The sequence below is a fragment of the Coptis chinensis genome, chromosome 9 (genome assembly GCF_015680905.1).
Source record: "Coptis chinensis isolate HL-2020 chromosome 9, ASM1568090v1, whole genome shotgun sequence".
Taxonomy (NCBI): domain Eukaryota; kingdom Viridiplantae; phylum Streptophyta; class Magnoliopsida; order Ranunculales; family Ranunculaceae; genus Coptis; species Coptis chinensis.
The window spans coordinates 11,713,372-11,737,250 of NC_141464.1; the positions used below are offsets into that span (position 1 = coordinate 11,713,372).

At 35.6% G+C, this 23,879-nt stretch overlaps 1 protein-coding gene across 6 annotated transcripts; it reads left to right on the forward strand.

Annotated features, from left to right (window-relative positions):
• The first annotated feature begins 93 nt into the window (after positions 1-93).
• LOC147474765 (UDP-Glycosyltransferase superfamily protein) lies at positions 94-10,396 on the forward strand. 6 transcript variants are annotated; one of them, XM_086583551.1, is made up of 17 exons: positions 94-216; positions 297-330; positions 407-462; positions 547-672; positions 792-940; positions 1,023-1,112; positions 1,213-1,279; positions 1,360-1,423; positions 1,522-1,636; positions 2,152-2,318; positions 2,409-2,519; positions 2,601-2,662; positions 2,772-2,824; positions 2,913-2,988; positions 4,202-4,330; positions 5,591-5,668; positions 10,130-10,396. In XM_086583551.1, the coding sequence occupies exons 1-16, from the start codon at positions 130-132 to the stop codon at positions 5,618-5,620; spliced, it is 1,416 nt and encodes a 471-aa protein (XP_086439677.1). In that variant the 5' UTR covers positions 94-129; the 3' UTR covers positions 5,621-5,668; positions 10,130-10,396. The 6 variants fall into 6 exon arrangements, with proteins under 6 accessions (XP_086439677.1, XP_086439681.1, XP_086439678.1 ...); XM_086583555.1 differs by having other exon boundaries at positions 1,528-1,636; XM_086583552.1 differs by lacking the exon at positions 10,130-10,396 and adding an exon at positions 7,736-7,984.
• Positions 10,397-23,879: the final 13,483 nt, after the last annotated feature.

Sequence of the window (23,879 nt, forward strand, 5' to 3'; positions counted from 1 at the left end):
ATATAAACAAAATTCTCAAATTTGGTATACAACTTTATTGGGCCTAAATTTGAAAATGGGAAGCCCATTAATTGAAAAGCTATAAAAAGGGGTCGCCAGAGTGAGTGGGGAAATAAACTTTCGTCTCAGATGAGGAACAGAGCAGCGGTAGTTGTACTCGGGGATCTAGGACGCAGTCCTAGAATGCAATATCATGCACTCTCTCTCGCTCGCCAGGTACACACACACACACACACACACACACACACACACACATAAAATACCTCGGATGACACCAATGTTTCTTTATCTTTCAGGCTAATCTTCAAGTGGATATTGTTGCATATGGAGGTATATTATTTTCTTCTACTCTACTACGTTCTTATTGTTATGCCAACACACTCTAATAATTTGATCATCCAAACAGGATCTGAACCCCATGCCGCTATTCTAGAAAACCATTCTATCCATATACATCAAATGGTACTGATTTATGTCAATTGCCTAAAATTATAACTCTAATGAAGAATATGTCACATTTATTCCCTCTGTCTTTTCTCTGCACAGAAACAATGGCCAAGGATCCTTCAACGGTTACCATTCACGCTTTTGCTTAAGCCATTGTATCAGTTTTTTATGCTTCTCTGGTTTTTGTGTGTCAAAATTCCTGCTCCAGATGTTTTCATTGTGCAGGTGACTTTACTATTTGTTTCATCTTGTTAACTTGCCCATTTCTCAAATTTTAATCTATCCCCTTGACGCTCCAATGTTTTCTTAGCTCTAATCGTTCCCTTATTTTCCGGCTTTCTTAGAATCCACCTTCTGTTCCCACATTGGTAGCTGTACAATGGGCCAGCTGGATGCGACGTTCTGCAATCATTGTTGATTGGCATAATTTTGGGTATACTCTTCTGGGATTATCCCTTGGAAGAGGCAGCCGATTTGTGGCGATATACCATTGGTATCACTTGCAAGACAATCTCTTCTCTTAAAGCTTTTTTGTCTTTAGTACAGTTAACCTGATTTTTTTTTCAACTCTTTAGGTTTGAGAAGCGTTATGGGAGGATGGCAAATGGCGCTTTATGTGTGACAAAGGCAATGCAACATGAATTGGATCAGAATTGGGGAATCAAGTAAGACAAGTTGACATTTCACTTTTTGCTGGTAGTGTACCTGTAAAATTCCAGCCCTCCCCCGATGTATTAACTCTTTGTTTGTTATCTAAATGAGTAGAGCGACGGTTTTATACGACCAACCTCCCGAGTTCTTTCACCCTGCTTCACTTCAGGAGAAATATAAGGTGGAGAGATTCTTTCATATCATCTTCTGTTCAAGTTGTAGTTTAGTAACATTCAAGCATGACTACTGGATCTTCTATAGTTGTTTTGTAGATTAAACAAAGATATCACTCGTCCTTGTGGCATCTGTGATTGTGTCAGCAGTGGTAATGCAGACGTTTAAATATCCTACTAGTTTTTGTTTTTTATTAGTTTAGTTTGAAAATCAGGTTTAGTTAACTTAAGACTTTTACAATTCGTGCAGGAACAGTGGCGACGAGTAACAGTGGCTTAAATGACAATCTCTTTACCACTCAGGATGGCTCTGATATTTTCTTGAGATTGAACAGACCAGCCATTGTTGTCAGCAGTACAAGCTGGTGAGCTCCAATGCATTTCCATGTTAATTGGATGGTTTTATATAGAGCATATATCAACTTCCCTAAGATTGCAGAATTATGTTCTGTACTTTTTCTCTTGCTAGTAGACAACTTGGTCAATTTTAGAAATGATGTTGCATTGAAACTGTTAAAAAAGAAAAGTTACTAAAGGTAAACTAAATATTTCTGCAACTCATGACTATATGTAAGAAACTAGTAGGGTTTACATAATAGAAACATCGTGTCCTTTTCTCGAGAAATGCCCCTCAGAATTTCTAACATGCTTAATGTTAAATCCCAACCAAGCAACGTAAAAGTTTTGAATGCTGTTCTCATAAAGGTGGTCCACTTCTATTCAACAAACAGAAGCTGGAAGAAAAGGCTTCTTCCAAAGTATTTATACTATCGTATATCATTTGAATGTGATTGTCTTTGCTCCTTCATTTACGTTATTGACAAATCCAAATCTTTCAAAACAAACATAGCTTGCTAAATTTGGCCATTTTTTTTTCCAGGACTGCAGATGAAGATTTTGGCATGCTTTTGGAAGCAGCAGTTATGTATGATAGGCGTGTTGCAGCTATCTTAAATGAGGACGATTCCGTGGAGGAGGAAATGCTCTGGAAAGAGATCCATGACGGGAAACAATACTTATACCCGAGATTGTTGTTCATCATTACTGGTAATGTTTCTATTATTGTATTCTCTTGCTGACGCTACCTGTACTTTTCATGAATTTGACTTGGTATGTTTGATACTATGGTCTCGGAAGGTAAAGGGCCGGAAAGAGAAAAATATGAAGACCAGATCAGGAGGCTACATCTGAAACGTGTGGCATTTCGTACCATGTGGTTGTCGACTGAAGATTATCCTCTGTTGCTTGGTAAAACTTCCACGACATTTTTTCAGATGTGATTTTTACGTTAATTGATCATCTGCCAACTTATATGTATTGTACCTGTAGGATCGGCAGACTTGGGAGTCTGCCTGCATACGTCCTCTTCTGGCTTGGACCTTCCCATGAAGGTACTTTAATCATCCCTAAGCTAAAGAATTGACGTGAAAGTTATTAGAATTACTATTACTACTTGGACATTTTGTCTGACCTTGTTCTTTATTTGGAAAACATTGCCAGGTTGTGGATATGTTTGGATGTGGCTTGCCTGTTTGTGCTGTTTCTTACTCATGGTAAGTTATTTGTGTGCATTACATAGTCTTTTGATGTTGTTTACTAGCATCTTCTAATGAGGTTTCTGTCCGTTTGATCATATTAAAGCATTCAAGAGCTTGTCAAAGTGGAGAAAAACGGCCTCCTCTTTTCATCACCTTCTGAGCTTGCCGATGAACTCCTGGTAGGTTTTCTCACATTGGTAGGGCTGTGCCATCTGATAGTTGTATTTGTGAAATTTATATTTTAAGGTTCTCGTTTCCTCATGTAATAGTTGTTATTCGTATTGTGTTATTAACTTACTAGTCAATTTGTAACTTTGTATTGGTTATTATTGTTATAATTATTGTCATTCACTTTCTTTGACCTCCCTCACCTTTGGTAGGGCAGTAAGTGATAAATGATACTGTTCAAGGGGTGTCTACCTAGTGAGGGAATGTCTTAGGTACGCCGTACCCTCCCTTTGTTGTACCATGATCTTTTTCCTGCTGTGGAGATTCAAATATAAAAGCGATTCTGGTTTCCTCAATTTCTCTACTCGAAAATTAGCTAAGCATGCTTTTTAATCTTAAACCCAGGACTGTTGTTACATCTCCCACAGGCCACAGCTTGGTAGGCTCTTTCTGCTTTATTGTATTCACCTTAATTCTTCCTTGATTGCCATAACCAAGATTTGAGGGAGGCAAATGAAAAGAACAAAATAAGGAATAGGGAAAGAAAGGGGTCATCAACGGCATTGTTGTTAACTTGTTATCGTCTAATCTCATTTTCCCAATTTTAATCTACACTTAACGCACAATTATTAGTTTCTTGGAATGGTATTAATTATTTATTTCCGGTGCTTTCAATTAAGGTGCATCGAGTCAGTGAGAACTGAGAAAAGCAGTTTAAAACTCTTATATCCATCTAGAAACCAGTAGGAAGCACTATAGATCTGCATTTAATATTTTTGTTTTGGACCAAACTGTTCCAGTTTTTTTTTTCAGCATGCATGAGATACTCGGCCTAACTGTATGCTCGATAACGATTATACCCTTTGCATTGGGACCAAACTCTAGTACAGTCGGGTTTATCTGTTTTCTCAAGTAAATCCAGATTTTTCTCTTTGGTATGTCGAAAATTTTACACTATATCTAATGGAAAAAATTCTCCATTTAGGGCTGCAATTTTACAGCGTACAGGTGAAGTCTAAGAGAACTAGAATTAGAATATGGATTCATAGTGTAGATCTTCCTTTGGTGTATTTTGCAAGTTAAATATGTTTTTGTTGGAAGACTTTTATGATTATTTGTAGTTTTCTTGTTTGCCACTTCAAAGTTTCGTGTAGTCTCTGTAAAATAGTGCTAAGTTAAACTAGAAAAAAATGTAATACTATTGCATTACTGAATCCAATGCAGATGCTCTTTAAGGGCTTCCCTGATGAGTGTACTGCGTTGAAGTTGCTGCGGGAAGGTGCCTTGGAAACAGGGTCTTCTTCAAGGTGGGCCACTGAGTGGGAAGAACATACCAAGCCACTCTTATCTGAGGCAAGTCTGTTATTTCATGTATTTTAATATTTTTTTTTGGTATTGTTATCTGTTGTCTATTATTTTTTATTTGATTATAAACTACTTTTTTGTATTGTTATCTGATGTCTATTGAATGGTTTGTATCATATTGCAAAGGGTGCTGATATATTTATCTCAAACATCTTTATAATCCCCCAAACACACCACCTCACAATATAACAGAGCATCTTCTCTGAACCCCATCTGTAAATTTGTAAGAAGCAAGAAGTACATCTCTTATAAAGACGGTTTGATTTGATGAGACTGTCATATGCTCCATAAATCCTCTCTTTCTCTCTCTTTTGTTGGGCTTTTTGGTGGGATTAAAAGAGAGATAAACATAAAAAAAACTATGAGGTTTTTTTCTTTTCTCAACTATTATTTGCTATAATTCACTATCGGTACTGCCTCTTGATCTATTTCCTCTAAATCCGCTGCTAACTTCAAGAAAGTGTACGATTGATCTTTAAAGGTTGAATGAGCAAGATCAATTATATATTTGCCTCCTCATTTGGTTCTCAAAGAGAGGGTGGTTGTGGTTAAGGTTTTATTACAAATAAGACTTGCTAGATACCTCTGTGTTTTTGGGTTCTCTTGAAAAGAAAGAGAGAAATGAAGAAGAAGAGGTAGAGGAGGTGTTGATGGAGAGGGGGCAAAACTGGTAATGGATATATATTTTTGGGGAAATGTATTGATGTCTCTGGTGAATATATTAATACCCTAGTGAAAAATACCCCAAATTGTTGCAAAGTTTTGTGATAATCTGCCGACTAGAGATTGTATCGAAATTTGGTTGATATCAAATTCCACTGTTGTAAAAGTATGTAATTTACTTGCACCGTAGTTGAGATTATGTGATATATGCCGAGGTTTCAATGTTTTGATTGGCGTCGAGATTTTAACTTTAGTTCCTCCCAGTATAAACCTTGTGTTCCTACTGGATATGTTACAGACGTTTAGTGGAATGGATGATCTTTAACTGTATTATACTCTATTATGTGAACGTTCTCTTGGATCATTTAGAAGATAGATGCCTTGTCTTATTATCTCCTTCATCACACTTTCTAATTCTGATTGTTGAGATAATCTTGGCTAGGGTAGGAACTAGGGCCACTTTAGTTTCTCTTGTTCAATTTGTTGAACCTGTGCACTGTTGTTCTGATTGGGCAGAGATCATTGCCTTTCTATTATGGCACAAATGCCTGTCCTAAATTGGTTTTGATTGGATATGAATTGCAGGTTATTTCTAGGCATTACAATCAAATATAGAGGAAAATGTGATTCGCAGGTCAAAATCTCAGTGATTAACGAGTTCAGGTATTCAAGAAATAGTTCCGTTCGCCTTTTTGCTGTCTAAAGTTTTACTTAAAAGCCCGAACAAGTTGGGCATTTTGTGGATCATTTACAACAAATAGAAGTGAAGGCTTTGTGTATAAAAAATGCGTATGCTTGGTTTGTTATTTAGGTCGTTGAGTTCATTATGGCTCAAGTTATTTAGAATTATTGTTCTCTTTTGTTTACATTCTCCTTGTGACTCATAGCGCTTGTAACCAGTTGTCAATGTTACTGTACTCTTGTTTGTGTTTTAGAAGTCGAATCTGAAGTGACACTTGCTCATAGAGTCATAGATCAAACGTATGTTTGGTTAATTTGAAGAAGTTAAGCAAAGAACTAAGGAAGTTGATAAACGTAAAATTAATAGTTTTACCTACGAATAAACGATGAAACTAAATGCAAATAATACTAAAACTGAACTTAAGTGTGTGTTGTCAAAGATTTATTCTACTCTCGAATCTATCGGAATAGAGTGGAGTAAAAGATTCGTTCCACTCTTAGTTCTTTAGCATTCAATGTTTTCTAATATTATCAGTCCTAGTCAAAGTTAATGAGAGTAATGTGAGATTTATACTACGATGTCAATTCAAATACTAAACAAGATACGAATAACGAAATTACGGAAATACTAAGGTGTGAATCTAGATAAAGAATTAGAGGGGATTGAATCCAACTTAAAAAACTAGTATAGATTGTTGTAATCAAAATCTTATGTTCTTACGATAAGAATTGGTCGTTCTAATCCCTAATCAATCATGACAATCTCTACCAAATAATGACTAACATGTGAGGAAGTTCAACCCATTCTCATGGCGAATCAACTACCTTCTAGAGTGGAATAGACTCTTACAACTAGTCCTACACTACACAATCAAGTTTTCATCAAAGCTTCATAAAACCCTTCTAATGGAGGTTTAGTCTTGATTCATCAAACTATCATTTCTAATCGAATTCAAACAAGACATAATATAAAGATTCTAACTTTAATAATATAAATATTCTAATAAATAATTTAAAACTATACTAATAACTATGAAATGATTAACAACTAAGATCGAAAATAATTTTAATGAATTTAATAATTAATTAGATTATGATTAACTAATTATGAAATAAAGACAACTAATTTATGAATTTAACAATACTAAAACTAAATAAGACTTTAATCAATAAACTAAATCGGAATTAAAAACTAATACTTTATTATAAAACTAAATATGATTCTCAATTAATCATTTACTTGTTCTAACTAATCTATTGCAAAGTAAAAACTAGATCTAAAATAATAATTGAAAACTAATTAATCGAATAAAACTAGATCTAGATTATTCTTTAATGGCTACTTGTTACCTAAACTAATTGATGTTTAAGAGTTAAGTCTTGTGTGTGGAAATGGAGGAGACTAGATCCACATTTTCGTGTATGGACTGAGGAGCCATGTTTTGGGCCGGAAAATCGAGCCCAAAGCCCAATTTCTTCAGTCTACAGAGCCATTTTCAGCTAATTTTGACTTCAACATACTTTTCGTCCATTTCTGCTCCTCTGATTGGGTCAAGGTTTGGACCATTGGAAAGCTCTTTCCGAGCCGGTCGTTTTGACATAAGGTAGGCCCAATTCCGAGGCCTGAGTCCAAAGATACGGTCTTCTAAGTTCTAACTTTTTGTGTCTTTGTTTTACGCTTCGTTGACTTTGACTTTGACTTTTCAGTTTTTGACCGGGCTTTACAAAGACTTTTTCTTTTTGAATCTTGGCCTTTAATCACTGAACTTTTTAGCAACTAATTCTTGCTCCTTTATTTCGCCAAAGTGGCACATTTCTATACATAATTGACTTCAATGCCTGAAATATATAAAAGCACGTAATTAGCATTAACTCTTATTTATTACTCGCATAATTGGTCTCAAAATATTATTATTAAGGGGTTAAAACTACAATTTTGAGCTCTTATCAGAATAATAAATATTTTTTTTCGTTTTTTGTTGATTTGTTTTATAGAAAAGAAAAAGAAAAACAAACATTATTTGTGAATTTAATTTTGTATATAACCAGGGAAACTTGAACAGGGGGGAAAAGAACTACGAGAAATACGCCATGCCTAGAACCGCTGACAGTATTGAGTATTCTTCAAGTCAAACCCCTTTATTTATTTATTTTATATTATAATTTGACAACAGTACATAGTGTGTTGTAAAATGAAGTGGTTGAAACTGTTGTCATTTTATAGATAAAAAACTGAACTGAATCATAGGTATTTCATTTTGCAAAGAAGCTCTATAAAATACGCAAAAGCCTCAAATCTGCCATAATATGAGAAATAAGCACGATACGTTACAGGGTTGATGTAGTTGGCAGGCCAATATTTTCAGCCGTATAATGTTGGAAATCGATATGTGGCAGTATGCTACTATGCCAAAGTTTGAAGTTGGAGTAGGCATAAAGATTTTGGGAGCCAAAGCCAATGAGCCATGCGAATCAACTTAGCAACCGTACAAGATCCCAATTTTCTTTGGATGCGAGTTGCGACTGAAGAATAAGATTATTAAGGGGTGGCGGTATTTACACCCTAACTAACTAGTGAGATTGGCGCCTCTTTAATGAATTCATTGGTATTGTCACCACTCCATTAATCATATAAGGCTGATGTACACCCTCCATTCTTGCGGCAATAGGCTAATTTATATATGGATTATAGTTCTTAGAGCATCTCCAATGGGGGTGTAAAATTACACTTCCACATAGGCTCCACCTAGATGCCATTAGGATTTTACAACTCCAATTGCAAATTATTGTATAGTCCATAAATATCCACTATCTATTGTTTCCAATGGAGAAATATAAAAAAATTTAATTTTAAATTCGGATGACACTTGAAGTGACGTCTCTCTTTAAATTAAAGTGTGACGTCACTTCAAGTGTCATCCGAGTTTAGAATTTTCAAATTGTGACTTAAGAAATAGATAGGAACGACACTCCAAGTGACGTCCAAATGTTTCTTTTGTTTAGAAGTGTGTGCAAGTGTCACCGGGGTTATTTATCAACTGATAGTGAGATGAAAAATTCCCCACCCCTTCTATCAACTAATAGCCTATTATTACCTACGGTTTAGCACTCCCATTGGATAGAATTTTTTGACATTTGGAGTGTAAATTTTCCACTCTATATGGTTTACACCCCATTGGAGATGCTCTTAGTGGTTCCTTTTTTAAGGATAAAACATGCCCCTCAAATGAGTTTACTATCGAAAAGAAAATAAATATTACACTGTTCAAGGTTCACTAAATGAGCAATTAATAATGTTTAACTTTCAAAATAAAGCACTCATTTCAAAATTTTGCTAGAAGATAATTTTTGAATCAGACCTTTTCTAGGTTCAATTATTAAAAGATATATATTTAAAAAATGTTTCTTTTTTAAAAGCAAAAGCTAAAAAATCTGTTTCAAAATGGTGGAAAGATGTAATTAAGATAAAAAAATGAGATATCTTTAATTCCACGTTGGAGTATTTTGATAGGAAGTAATATTGATATTTGGTATGATAATTGGATCCCAACTTTAGTTTCTAAAAAACCTGTTGGTCCAAAACCTAATAATACTCCATATACTTTTGTTTATGATATTATTGACCAAACTACCTTATTTTGGAATATTGATATCCTTAACATGTTGTTTGTTCATGCTGTGCAAAATGAAATTTTAAAAATTAAAATACATCCCATAACACACTCATAAAAGATGTATTGGTCTATTAAAAAAAGGTGTGTTTTTCGTTAAATCTACATATAATTGGTTCATATCTCAACTTACTTTTAATGATATTAATACTACTCATGGATTTCTTAAAACTTTATGGAATCTTACTGGAAGTTGCATTCTCCATTAAGAATCAAATCTTTTATTTGGAAGGCAATGTGAGGTATTTTACCTACTAGGAAACTCTTGTTTTACCTACTAGGAAACGTTAGGTTACTAATAATATTTGCAATGTTGAAACTATAGAACATGCTCTTTTTACTTGTCCTAATATTTCTAAAATATGGTATGCTTCCCCTTTGGGTTTGTCCTTTCATTCTTGGGATAGACATTTTAGTGTGAAGGATGTGATAAATAAGATTATTACTAACTGTCTTTGTAAAGAGGATATGCTAGCCTCTCTTACTACTCTATCTAATGTTGCGCGCCTATTTCATTTGGCTAGATGGGAATAATGCTATATTTGATCACTCTTACAAACCTATGGACTTTACTAGTATCTTGTCACAGGCTCAACAATCTATTTTGCCGGTGAAACCAGCCTCCTATTAATTGTTCTTAAATATTTAATCCCTCATATTCATATAGAAAATCTTTTCATGCTTTGTTTTGATGGTGGGTTTGATCCTCATAGTAGAAATGTTGATGTTGGATTTACTATTAACCCATGACAAAAACAAATTATGTTTGCAGGAAGCAAGCACTTCAATGCTGATTCAACATAAGAATCATAATCAAAAGCCCTAAAGCTCGGTCCGTGAGGGTTGCACTCGGGAATTAGCAAGATCGTGGTGTGTTCAGACTGTCAAAACCTTGTGGAGGTTGTAAATGGAGTCAGTTCTAATTTGTCTTGGGGCATATTGTTAGAAAAATGGATTTGCACAAATCCATTGATATATGAATGAGTAATTTGTCTCCCAAGTTATTCCACATTAATATGAAATAGGTTTTTTCTTGAAACAGTACGTAAAGTGAGAAAAATCTTTTCGAAAGGGTGCACTGGTTCGAAACAGTGCATTATGCCGAAAAGATGCGACCTTTTGAAATGTGCACTGGTTCGAAACAATGCATCATGCCGAAAAGGTGTGACCTTTTGAAATAGGCGTTGGTTCGAAATAGTGCTTTATGCCGAAATAGTGTGTCCTTTCGAAACATGTGACTTTTCAAAGAGTTGCTTATTTTTTCCTAAGAGTCACTATGTTGTTTTGAAGAGGCACCACTCACCTATAAATAGTGGATGAATTTGGAGAGAAAGACACACCAGATCACACAGAGTTATAATCTTTCTCTTCTCCCCCTGTTCTTAGTCAAATACTATATTGTGTTCGCTGATTCTATAGAATTGAAGTGCTAGCTTTCTATAGAAGAAAATTTGTTCTATCTTGGAAGACAGTTTCCCATCAACCTTCAAGCACCATGAGGGAGAAAATCTGTCTTAAGAACATAGTGTATCTATACTAGGCTCGAATTTAACTAAGAAGTACAAGACAAAAGGTTTGTATAGTTTGGTAATTGGTAAAGAATAAGTATAATTAAGTTGTATATTCCTAACAACTTAAAACAAATTTTTTTTTCTTCTTTTTCTTTACCGAATAGAATTTGTTTTTGTTTTCTTTTGTTTTTTGGTTTAAAGGAATAACAAAGTGTAGTTGTACTTCAGAATATGACAACACCACCAGTTACACCTGTTGTTACTGTTCCTACTGTTGTTACCCATTCTGTTCTTCATGGGGAGAAGCTTGAAAAGTTCAATGAAACTGATTTCAAGCGCTGGCAACAGAAGATGCTCTTCTATTTGACCACCCTTAACTTGGCAAGGTTTCTGTGGGATAAGGCTCTTGATGTAAGCCTTGATGAAACCGACAAGGAGAAGGTTTTGGCCAAGGATGCTTGGTTTCATGCTGATTTCTTGTGTAGAAATTATGTCCTTAGCAGGTTGGCTGACTCATTATACAATGTGTATAGTATGTTCAAGACTGCTAAGGAACTTTGGGATTCATTGGACAAGAAATACAAGAGTGAAGATGCTGGCATGAAGAAATTCATAGTTGGCAGATTTCTTGATTTCAAAATGACGGATAGTAAGATCGTCATAAGCCAAGTCCAAAAACTTCAAGTAATCCTCCATGATGTCATTGCTGAAGGAATGACCCTAAGAGAATCTTTCCAAGTGGTTGCTATGATTGAGAATTTACCACCATCTTGGAAGGATTTTAAGAACTATCTTAAGCATAAATGCAAAGATATGAATCTTGAAGAACTGATTGTTTGTCTAAGGATAGAGGAAGATAACCGCTTATCTGAGAAGAAGGGCAAGGATCCCATGGTGGCCAATGTTGTGGAAGGATCAAGTGCTAAGGGAAAGAGGAAGCGCCAAGACAAAGCTCAAGGTGAAGAGAGTAGTACGCCTACAAAGTTCAAGGGCAAGTGCTACAACTATGGGAAGGCTGGACATAAGGCAAGTGAATGTCGCAAGCCAAAGAAGTACATGAAGCAAAAGACTGAAGCAAATGTGACAATGGACATGCATGCTTTCTGTTAATGTTAATGACATGAACCTATCTGCTGTGGTTTCTGAATGTCTCATGATTGGAAATGAAAGGGAATGGTGGGTGGATACTGGTGCTACTCGCCACATATGCTCCAACAAGTCGATGTTCACCACTTATCATGCTGTGGAAAAGGAAGAACAACTCTTTATGGGAAACTCTTCTACGTCCAAGGTTGAAGGCAAAGGAAAGGTACTAATGAGGTTGACTTCTGGGAAGGAACTAACTCTGAATGAGGTTCTCTATGTGCTTGACATTCGCAAGAACTTGGTTTCTAGGTCGCTGCTGAGCAAGAATGGCTTTAAGTTAGTCTTTGTTTATGATAAATTTGTACTAACTAAGACTAATGTATTCGTGGGAAAGGGCTATCTTCAGGATGGGCTATTTAGGATGTCTTGTTTTACTATTGCGCCAAAGAGCGTAATAAAGTTGAATCTTCTATTTACTTGATTGAGTCTTCACATGTATGGCATGGTAGATTAGGACATATTAATTATGATACTTTGCATAGATTAATTAATTTGGACTATATACCAAAGATAAAAATAGACCCACACCATAAATGTGAAACTTGTGTAGAATCCAAGTTGACCAAATCATCCTTTCATTCCATTGAAAGAAGTACTAAACCTCTAGACTTAATATACACAGATATATGTGATCTTAAGTATGTGCAAACTAGAGGTGGTAAAAATCATTTCATTACTTTTATTAGCGATAGCACTAGATATAGTTATGTTTACTTGTTGAGAAGTAAAGATGAGGCAATTGAAGTGTTCAAACACTATAAAAATGAAGTTGAAAATCAACTAAGCAAAAAGATTAAGGCTATAAGGAGTGATAGAGGAGGGGAATATGAATCACCTTTTTAAGGTTTCTATTATGAACATGGAATCATTCATCAAACTACGGCTCCTTATTCACCTCAATCAAACAGTATTGCGGAACGCAAAAACCGAACTCTTAAAGAGATGATGAATGCTATGTTGTTAAGTTCTGGTTTACCTCAGAATTTGTGGGGGGGAAGCTTTGCTTTCTGCCAATTACATTCTCAACAAGATTCCTAACAAGAAGACGCTTAAAACACCATACAAATTATGGAAAGGTCATCAGACTTCCTACAAATTCTTAAAAGTGTGGGGGTGTCTTGCTAAAGTGGAAGTCTCTAAACCTAAGAAGATGAAGATAGGACCAAAGACTATTGATTGTGTATTCATTGGATATGCAAACAATAGTAGTGCACATCGTTTTCTCATTCATAAATAAGAGATTCAATATATACATGTTAATACGATTATTGAGTCAAGGAATGCTTCATTCTTTGAAAATATGTTTCTGTATAACATGTGTATAGAGCCAAGTTCAACAAAGAGAACTTTAGATGCTACAACTAGTAATCATCCTACACAAAGCAAAATTGAGGAGGAACCTAGACGTAGCAAAAGGCCAAAGACGTCAATGTCTTTTGGACCTGATTTTCTAACATACTTGTTGGAAAATAATCCTCAAACGTTCAAAGAGGCAATGTCATCTCCAAAAGCTACTTATTGGAAAGAAGCAATAAATAGCGAGATTGAATCCATAATGCAAAATCATACATGGGAATTGGTGGATTTACCACCAGGTTCCAAGACTTTGGAATATAAGTGGATATTCACAAAGAAATTTAAGAATGATGGATCAATCAACAAGTATAAAGCTAGACTTGTGGTCAAAGGGTTTAGACAAAAGGAAGGATTGGATTATTTTGACACTTACTCTCCATAAGGATGCTAATAGCAATAGCATCAATACATGGATTTGAGATACATTAAATGGATGTAAAGACGATATTCTTGAATGGTGAATTAGATGAAGAAATATATATGGAACAACCCGAAGGGTTTATTGCTCCTAGACAAGAAAGGAAAGTTTGCAAGCTTGTTAAATCTTTATATGGATTAAAGCAAGCACCTAAGCAATGACATGAGAAATTTGACAATGCAATGTTCTCAAACGGTTTCAAAATAAACGAGTGTGACAAGTGTGTCTATGTCAAAAGTACTCAAAAGGGATGTGTCATTATTTGTCTCTATGTAGACGATATGCTAATTTTGGGTATATGGATGTCATAAAATCTACCAAACAAATGTTGTCTAGTAAATTTGAAATGAAAGATTTAGGTGTTGCTGATGTTATCCTAGGAATTAAGATTTTAGGATGGAGGATGGACTTGTTCTATCACAATCTCATTACATTGAGACGATTCTTGAAAAGTTTAAGAAATATAACATCACACCAAAAAGGTCATCAGTTGATATAAATCTTCATTTAGCCAAAAATACTGGAGATAACATATCTCAACTAGAATACTCTCGTATACTTGGCAGTTTAATGTATGTCATGAACTGCACAAGGCCTGACATAACATACTCTGTGAGCAAGCTAAGTTGATATACGAGTAATCCTAGCAGAGATCATTGGACTGCCATACTGAGAGTTTTAGGACACTTAAAGTATACTCAGAATTTTGGTCTGCACTATACAAGATATCCAGCCGTTCCAGAAGGGTACTGTGATGCTAATTGGATATCTGACACTAAAGACTCAAAGTCCACAAGTTGATATGTCTTTACACTTGGAGGTGCAGCTGTTTCTTGGAAATCCTCAAAACAAACGTGGATAGCGAGGTCCACTATGGAATCAAAATTCATTGCATTGGACAAGGCTGGAGAAGAAACAGAGTGGCTTCGAAATTTCTTAGAGGATATTCCAAACCGGCTAAACTCGTGCCCGCCAGCGGTGTATACACTTGTGATACCAATCTGCTATTGGTAGAGCACAAAGTAGCATATATAATGGGAAGTCTCGACACATACATCGTAGACATAACACCGTTAGACAATTGCTCTTAAATGGAGTTATCTCAATCGACTATGTAAGGTCAAAGATAACATTATGGATCCGCTTACAAAAGGTTTAACAAGAGAGCAAGTGGAAAGATTATCAAGGGGAATGGGCTTAAAGCCTTTGAGATAATCAACCAAGAGTCCTCATAATGGAAAAACCAACCTAGTTGACTGGAGATCCCAAGATCTAGGTTCAATAGGCCAACTTAAATATGTTTGTGACTTAGTTAGCACTGGAGAGTAATATTATACTCTAACCCATTCTTATATAAGACAGTGCATATCTGCCGCGAGAACGAGGATAAGTCAAGCTTTTAATGATTTACTATATCTTGGAAAGTTATGTTATTCAAATGGAGTATTGTAGGATACTCTTTATAGAAATCACCTATGTTAGTGCGAAGTGGGGCCGCTTCTATGAGAATTTTAAAGGCAAATGTCTTAAAAGCAAAACCAAGAAGTGTTCAAGGCCAAAATGAACACAAACGTTAGAACCAACAGTATTCGAGAAGGTACTGCGTGAAGATGATTGTCTAGGTTTATACAAACGGTTGATAGTTCAAGGACATTAATTGAAGTCTATTGATCGTCCAATTAAATCCAATCATCTTTCACTAAGGCAAGTTCAAGGCCTCCCATGTTACTTGACCTAATGCGATATCTTTTCATTTATAAAAGAACAGAAATTCGATGTTTATGATAGAAAGAAGCCAAATTTTCATTAATGTGGGGGATTGTTAGAAAAATGGATTTGCACAAATCCATTGAGATATGAATGAGTAATTTGTCTCCTAAGTTATCCCATATTGAGATGAAATGAGTTTCTCTTGAAACAGTACGTAAAGTGAGAAAAACCTTTTTGAAAGGGTGCACTGGTTCGAAACAGTGCATTATGCCGAAAAGGTGCGACCTTTCGAAATGTGCACTGGTTCAAAACAGTGCATTATGCCGAAAAGGTGTGATCTTTCAAAATAGGCACTGGTTCAAAACAGTACTTTATGTCGAAATAGTGTGTCCTTTCGAAACATGTGACTTTTCAAAGAGTTGCTTATTTTTTTCCAAGAAACACTGTGTTGTTTCGAAGAGGCACCACTCACCTATAAATAGTGGATGAATTTGGAGAGAAAAACACACCAGATCACACAGAGTTCTGATTTTTCTCTTCTCCCCCTGTTCTTAGTCAAATACTATGTTGTGTTCGCTGATTCTATAGAATTGAAGTGCTAGCTTTCTATAGAAGGAAATCCGGTATCTTGGGAGACAGTTTCCCATCAACCTTCAAGCACCGTGAGGGGGAAAATCTATTTTAAGGACATAGTGTATCTACACTAGACTCAGATTTAACAAAGAAGTACAAGACACGTACAAGACAAAAGGTTTGTATAGTTTGGTAATTGGTAAAGAGTAAGTACAATTAAGTTGTATATTCCTAACACATATCGAGTCTTTTGTAAGAGACAATCTTTTACTTTTTTCAAGGTAGTCTTTAATAGATCATAACTATTAGTAAAGTAATGTAAATACATTAGTGTGTACCTTAGTGTATATACCTGTGTCTGTTACAGGTTTGTTAGAGTATTCTATTTCTATTATAGGTTTGTTACAGTATTGGACAGCTGTCAGTACATGATGACTAATATAAATACTCTGTAACCTAATTATTGTAAAACAACTCAATCATATGATATAAATACTCCGTAACCTAATATATATACACTAAGGTACACACTAATGTATTTACATTACATTACTAATAGTTATGATAAAGCATGCTCATATGATATCCGAGGCAGCCAAACTAAATCTCCTTTTGGGTTGTAATCTTGTAGTTCCTGTGTTAGTCCAGACTTGTTTCAATTCAGTCAAGTTCAAACCGAACTGTATCACTTGTTTGCTACTCATTAAAAAAAAAAAATATTGATTAACTTTTATATTATATAGTAGTTTCTATAGATAATAAAAAAAAAAAAAACAGACTGGGCTTGCATAAAAAAACTGGCCTAGTGGCCTCAAGAGCTGGAAATAAAGAATAAAAAATAAAAAGTACCCGAACCAAAGTTGGGTTTTAAAGTTATGATGCCCCCTTTAGAGCATTTCCAATGCAGGTGACTTCGAGGGGAAATAATAATTTGTCACCCTTAGGGCATCACCAATGGGGCTTGGAAACGGGCCGTTTTCTTCAAATTTAACGGACCTAAAAAAAACAACTTCTAATGCAACCCCTAAATGGCCCCCATGTTTATTCCCCTTGATAATTGTCCTCGTTCTTACAGATGTTTTAAAGGACCCGAAGCCCAAACCTTAAGTAGAAACTGTACGTGCACATGACTTTACTTAAGTTAGCACGTGACTTCACTTTTTTATTTTTTTTTTTTTTTTTTTTTTTTTTTGTCTAATTTCACGTGTTATAAAGGAGGGGGAGGGGTCTCCGTTGGAACAACCATTAATATATATAGAGTTTTTGCTACTCTTTATTGCCCTCCAAAAATTGACGTGGCCCTGGGTTTTAAAGCTCTGCATTAGTGATGCCTTTATGAGCCAAAAACAATGGCCTAGTGCAAGGGTGACTATGGAAGTAGCTCTTCACTAGGTAACAATGCGGGTAGCACTTGCTACCTTGCCTGATTGTTACTGAGTTGTGAATTTCAAACAAAACTTTTTATTCCGTCTCGTGTGTTTTTTCGATTTTTTTTCGGACGAGATGTTTCATTCCATCCAACGAGTTTTTTTTTTCGATATTTTTTCATTTTTTACATTTAGAAAGAATAAAACATTTTGTCCGAATTTTAAAGTCACTTTTGCATTGGACAACCCCTAATAGCTTCTCACTAAGAAGGTAATTATGAGAGGAAATAATCCTATGTGGTACCTATGTAGCACCTATGTGTTAGAGCAGCAACAACTTGTTACCTCCACATAGGCTCCATATAGGAATATTTCTCCTCAAAGTAACCTTGTTGGTGATAAGGTACCAGGTGTTGCCCAATGCAAAAGTGACTTTAAATTTTGGACGAAATGTTTCATCCCGTCTAAAAAAAAAACCGAAAAAACATGCGGGAATAAATTAAACATCCCGTCCAAAAAAAAAAAAAAAAAAAAAAATACGCGAGACTGAATATAAGGTTCCATCCGAAGTTCACAACTCAATAACCATCAAAGTAGCAAGAGCTATCCTAATTGTATAATCATCCTTGCATTGGACCATTGTTTTGGAGACTTAAGGGTGACTAATTGTTATTTTCCCTCAAAATTAAAGTTTTTATTTTTTTTATTTTTTATTTTTATTTTTTATTTTTTTTTATTGGCAAACCTGTTTTAAATGAGATCAGTAACTTTTTGATGCTGGCGGAGTTCGATCCCCAGACCTATGGTATTATCACTCAAAATTAAAGTCAAAGTCACCAGCATTGAGAATGCTCTTATGGTGAGGCCCTCTCGACAGGTACTCATATGCTTGGAGGCAGTGTGTTACTTTGGGTTTGGAGACATCACTGTACACATATGGCAATGGATTTTGGGGTATCAAGGTATTCCTACGTTGCTGGTGTTCAGAAATCAAGATCCTTCTTTTAATGAACCGTCAATAGGCAACCAAATAACCGTCAAGAGCACGCAAATGTAATGCACTTGGGCTTGGCCAACCTAAAAACGTCACAACCTGTTTACGTTTCATACTTTCAAGTGTTCACTTGAACCGTCAATAAGTAAAATCGTGGAAACTTTTATAATTCAGAGAGAGAAACTTTAGCAAAGAAAGAGAGTGAATGAAAAAAAAACTCATAACATCTCAAATACACTTCATTTTATCTCCTTCATTCAAAACCTAGGCGTCGACTCTTCCAACGCAAATATGTCTTGGTGTTATTTGATCTCCTCGGTTGGTCGTCTTCTTCATCGTCTTTCTCATTCTTAACATGGTGAACTTCCGCCTGAAAAATAGTTTTAGAAGGTAAGTTTTCTAGTTGTTGAACAAAGTTTGCTCCTTTAGTGACAAGCCCTATAAAAAGAGTTACAATGAACATACTTTTCTAATCCTTTCATTCTGAAGCACTTCTAAGCTCATTTGTTAAGTTCAAAATCGAAATTTATGAGTTCTAGATCTGAATCAAGTATATTCAAAGCCGCTGTGTTTTTGTGAACCAATATACTATGATTTTTATCTATTCTCATTATGTGATTTCTATATTTTTCTAATTATTCAATCAATTTCGCTATTTATTATGGGTCTTCTGGTATATATTGCGCTATAGTTTTGGGGTTGAGATAAGTACTTTGTTTGTTAGTGGTGGGTTTGATCAGGTTAATCATATTTTCTGGTTACCCCTTTTCTTTTAAGTTTACTTGAAAGGACTCAACTGTTGAGGAAATGGGCAGATTCTTCTAATTTGGAATGGGCGACTTTTCACTAAGTTGGACATTTGATGCAGAAAGAATGGTGCAAATTTGATGTTTGAAATAAGACTTTTTGATTGCTAGGATTGACAGTAACTCTTAAAAATGTGTGTAAGCTGGATGGTGTCGGTTAACTTGTTCAGGACTTTGTCTTTTTAACATTTATGTTGAATGAATGAATATCTTTGTGCACAGGATGTTTGATAAAACGCCAGATGGGGTTTTCTGTAAGTGTTTTGCTTCATTCAGTCCTAGTTTGATGTCTAGAAAATTATTGTATTGCCCTCACTACTAGAAATAGAAAAGGATTATTGACCAGTTCAATTCAATTGATAAAATGCTGGCACCTTTGGCTTGAGAAATGTGCATATTCACCAAAATAATAAAAGTTATAACTGTTAGTTACATTAAAGGAGTTGTTGCAGACCTCTTGGTATGGGTTAACTTTAACCATGGGAACAAAAGGAAAACAGAGCTGTTGAATAGATAACAAATGGGATAATAACTTAATAACTTAAGAAAACAATTCGTCAGACAATCATATAACTTTTGTTATCAGCAGGTGTATGTTTTTGATGAAGTGTAACTCAGAAAGTTTTTCTTTGGTCAACTAGATTGCTTTATGTTATCAGCAAGCAACTAGATTGTGTAACTTTTGCTTTATGTTTTAAGCAAGGAAAACAAAGCTTACTTTTTTTATTGACTAGAATTTTGTGCAATGAATAAAAATGGGTATACTGCCATTAAATACCAAAGTTATATACTTTGTACAGTTGTACCTTTATGCTCAAATGACATTTTGGCCCTTGTCGAGACTATTTAGCTTGTTTATTTACGTTGATTTTCCATACTTCTCTTCAAGACTAAGGGCTTGTATGGTGATTATGAATTATGATGTTCTTGTTGTGTGGATTTATTTCTTTTGGTTCATATGCATTTGATTTTAATATCTCCCTTCCTCATATCTAGGTGTATCCCACGTAAACAAAACAACCCTTTTTGTTGGAAGTTATTTATTGTTTTGCTCAGTTTAGAAACATGTTATAAGCTTGGATTCATTCTCTTTTTCCCCAAGTATATATGGTTCGTTCTTGGTTAAAAGAGACTTCCGAAATTTCATTTTCATTCTTTTGAATATTTAAGTGAATCTGGATTTTTTATGGGTGTTTTTCGAGATTGAATCTGGATGCGATTCTTACCAAAAGGCCAAGGATTTTTAGCTTCACAAGAAGCTGGGGACTTGGGATGTATAATCTGTAAGCTAAGTGTAGTTTTATCTGTACATCCACCATAATAAAATATTTGCATACCTTGTTTGTAACAGTGTGTTGTCATATGAGTTTTGCTAGAGCTTATTGTTGTTTATTGTAGTTGCCAAGGCAATCATTTTTCTTTAGGGAGACCAATCCACAGAGGAGAGAGTACACTTATTCAAGAAATTGCATACTTCACTGGTGGACAAGCAACTTTGGACAGGTGAACAGATTACTTGTGCTTCTTTGAACTCTTTAGAAACTATCTATAACTCGAAATGTGAACATTACGAAAACTTTGTTGGTTACTTGATCGACTCTACTTTGAGGTTCATGACAAACTTACAAATGCCTAATGTATTTCCCTCAGATGCGTTTTAGTAACAGTCCTATTACTTAATTCTATAGTGCAAACATTTTAGTAGCATTTTTCTTTTCTCCTTTTTGGTGCTCTTTTATTGGCCAATGAGTGTTACTACCTATTGCTGCTAGGTGTTGTAACCCCCCAAGTCCTAACACCATCAGTTTAACCATTTGCTTTTTATACTTTTTAAATTAATGGGTGCAACTGTGCAAGACATAGACCACAGAAGGTAAAAGTTATTAAAATGCTATAGGAGTTTACATGTCACAAACCACATTAGGCATTTTCCATAGTACTTTATCCCTTCTTGTCGTGCTTTTCTTTAATGCCATTGAATTTTAGTAGCCACTATGCAAAGGCCTCATGCCCTCATACACTAAGTGTCAAGTGGTCAGAAACACAAATATAGTAACCAATCTTAAACATTTCAAAGTTGTACCAAGTAATGAACTTGTTAGACACTAAACATACATATATTAATACATGCATGACCTTCTGGAATTTCAAATTATGTAGAACACATACAGATTCAACACCATCAATGCATCTCTCCATAGGTCTAATTTCTTACGTTATTTCCTTTGCCTATTAGGTAAAGGGTTATTTGTGTATACAGATCAGATATCCTATAGTGGTGTACATTTGGGGCTTAACCAACATGATTCTCTATCATAGTAGCGTTGATCGTATCTCTTTCGTTTAGTAGTTATATGATTATATTTTGAGTTTACTTATTAAACAAACTAACACATTTTTCTTCATATTGCTTTTTAGGTTATAAGTGAGATAGCATGGTAGCTGGATTAAGTTTGTCTGAGATGGATCGGTATATTAGCAATTTGTTGGATGGGTTATGTAAATTGCATTATTGTTGGATTATGACTTGATTTTGAATAAGTGTTTGAGTTATTTAATTTTTTTTCTTTGTGAATAAATCATGTAATATGAACAAGTTTTTGGAATGATTTATGTTGGTAATAAAAGTATGATTCTTGTTTCCGTAATGGACTTGAGTTGTCAGAGTGTATGAATGCATTGGTTTACTAGAATTTCAAATTTACAGGGAAAAAAAAAGAAAAAAAGAAAAGTTATGACGACTTCTAAAGAACTGTCGTGTTACATACCAATTCTTGACAACTTTTAGTGTTAATTTCTTGACGTTTTTGTTTCTCATAGTGACGCTTAAATAAAAACAGTCATAAAGGTTGTTTATTTTTTGATGCTTTTGTTTCTCATAGTGATGCTTAAATAAAAACAGTCATAAAGGTTGTTTATTTCTTGACGCTTTTTCTAGTAAAACTATGACGGTTAAGTAAAACATGTCACTAAAAAGGATCCAGTTATTACGTTTATAAATAAACTTTTGTCATATTAAGTTCGAGCGTTTATGTCAACTTTTTCAGAACCGTCATTAAAATAATGACGTTTTTTGTTAACTTTTATGACGGGTTCTATAATGACGGTTGTTTTTTTAATGAAAAAACGTCACTAAACCTGTTTCATGACGGCTTTTAGCTGTGATTACATGTCTTTTTTTTAGTAGTGAGATGAAAACAAAATATAATTATAAAGTCATTCATAGCAAAGCTCCACTTTGGTTTGTTTTGCACCTCACTTCCGTAGAATGTGGGAACTAACGACACCTCGCTACCTTGCCAGTTCGGGTGTAAAAGACGCCCAGGCGGAATAACTACTTTTCTTTTATTCTTTTACTAAATGAGCACCCATCTCATAAAGTGGGTGTAAATACCGCACTCCTTATTAAAATCGTTTTCAGAGCTTGTTTGCTTGTTTAAAGAATTAAAGGTGGGTGTAGGGGAGTGATATTCTCTATCCAGCACGCGCTTAGCATGGTGGAACTAATGCACCGACCTATGATATCAGGTCGCATCCACGAGCCAACATCGTGCCACAAGACAGATCGCAACATCACGCGAATCGCACTGAAAGGATGACACGGACTCCTATCCATAAGCAATCATGATCAAGGAGTACTTGCACTAATCCTCGACCGACGATCCATCGATCACGGCGCAAAGCTACTTGCTCGGTATCACTCCTCATCATCACAGCAGACCTATGTAGATATTTCTCACGTGCTCCCATGATCCACACCCCACGTTGGTGACATCCTCTACACGGAGGGGTGAGGATACACTCGAATCTCTATAAATACCACTCCTATGAACTACGCCAGACCTGATTCTACTCTGACCCCGAGAACCAGAGTAAGATACGTAGGCAGTTCGCTCCAAAAGCCGAACTCGGTCTCACCCATCCATCCATATCAGGTCCCCCGTAGATCGTGTGTAAGGGAATATCACATCACACCTTTACATTGGCCACCGGTGGTCTCGATTACTTGAGAAACCAAACCACTTTCACACTAATCAGTAACAAAAAACCAAACCAAAAAGATTCTCAAGCCCACGAAGCATGGTAAGACTCGAAGCTCAATTCAACACTTTGGCCGGCCAGCTAGGAACAATGAACGAACAAATTGCCCAACTCAGGCAAGAAAACGTCACATTACGTGCACAAGTTGACACACAAAGCCCACTCGCTGGCACCGCAGACGACGACGTCATCAACGTCAGTCAACAGATCACCGAGCTAAACCAAAGGCTCGACAAGAATGCGGTCAAGAAGGATTCCACCATGATAGTGCAGAAGATGTTGAAAACCTATCGTGCATCTCCATTTGCTGCCGAAGTACTTCACAAAGTCTCCCCTCCAGACTTTGTCCAACCACGGTTCCCACTATATGACGGTCCGCATTATGCCCAAAGCCAACATATAGCACGATATGCTCAAAAAGCTTGCACTATCAAGGTGCCCGAGTTCGACCATCGATTCGATGCTCTTTCCAGCAAAGCTTTGAAGGACGGCCCACTGACCGGTTTTTCTCCCTCGAACCCGGACTCCATAAGAAGCTTCAACGGCTCACCGACCGCTCGCAAAACCAAGATCGCATACACAATAGGCGCCGCAAGAAGG

Excerpts from the sequence above, each read along its gene's own strand:
- LOC147474765 (XM_086583551.1), top strand. The coding sequence starts at position 130 with ATGAGGAACAGAGCAGCGGTAGTTGTACTCGGGGATCTAGGACGCAGT. Across the intron at positions 1,637-2,151 it reads GTTGTCAGCAGTACAAGCTG|GACTGCAGATGAAGATTTTG; the intron begins GTGAGCTCCAAT and ends TTTTTTTTCCAG. Across the intron at positions 2,663-2,771 it reads GCTTGGACCTTCCCATGAAG|GTTGTGGATATGTTTGGATG; the intron begins GTACTTTAATCA and ends AAACATTGCCAG.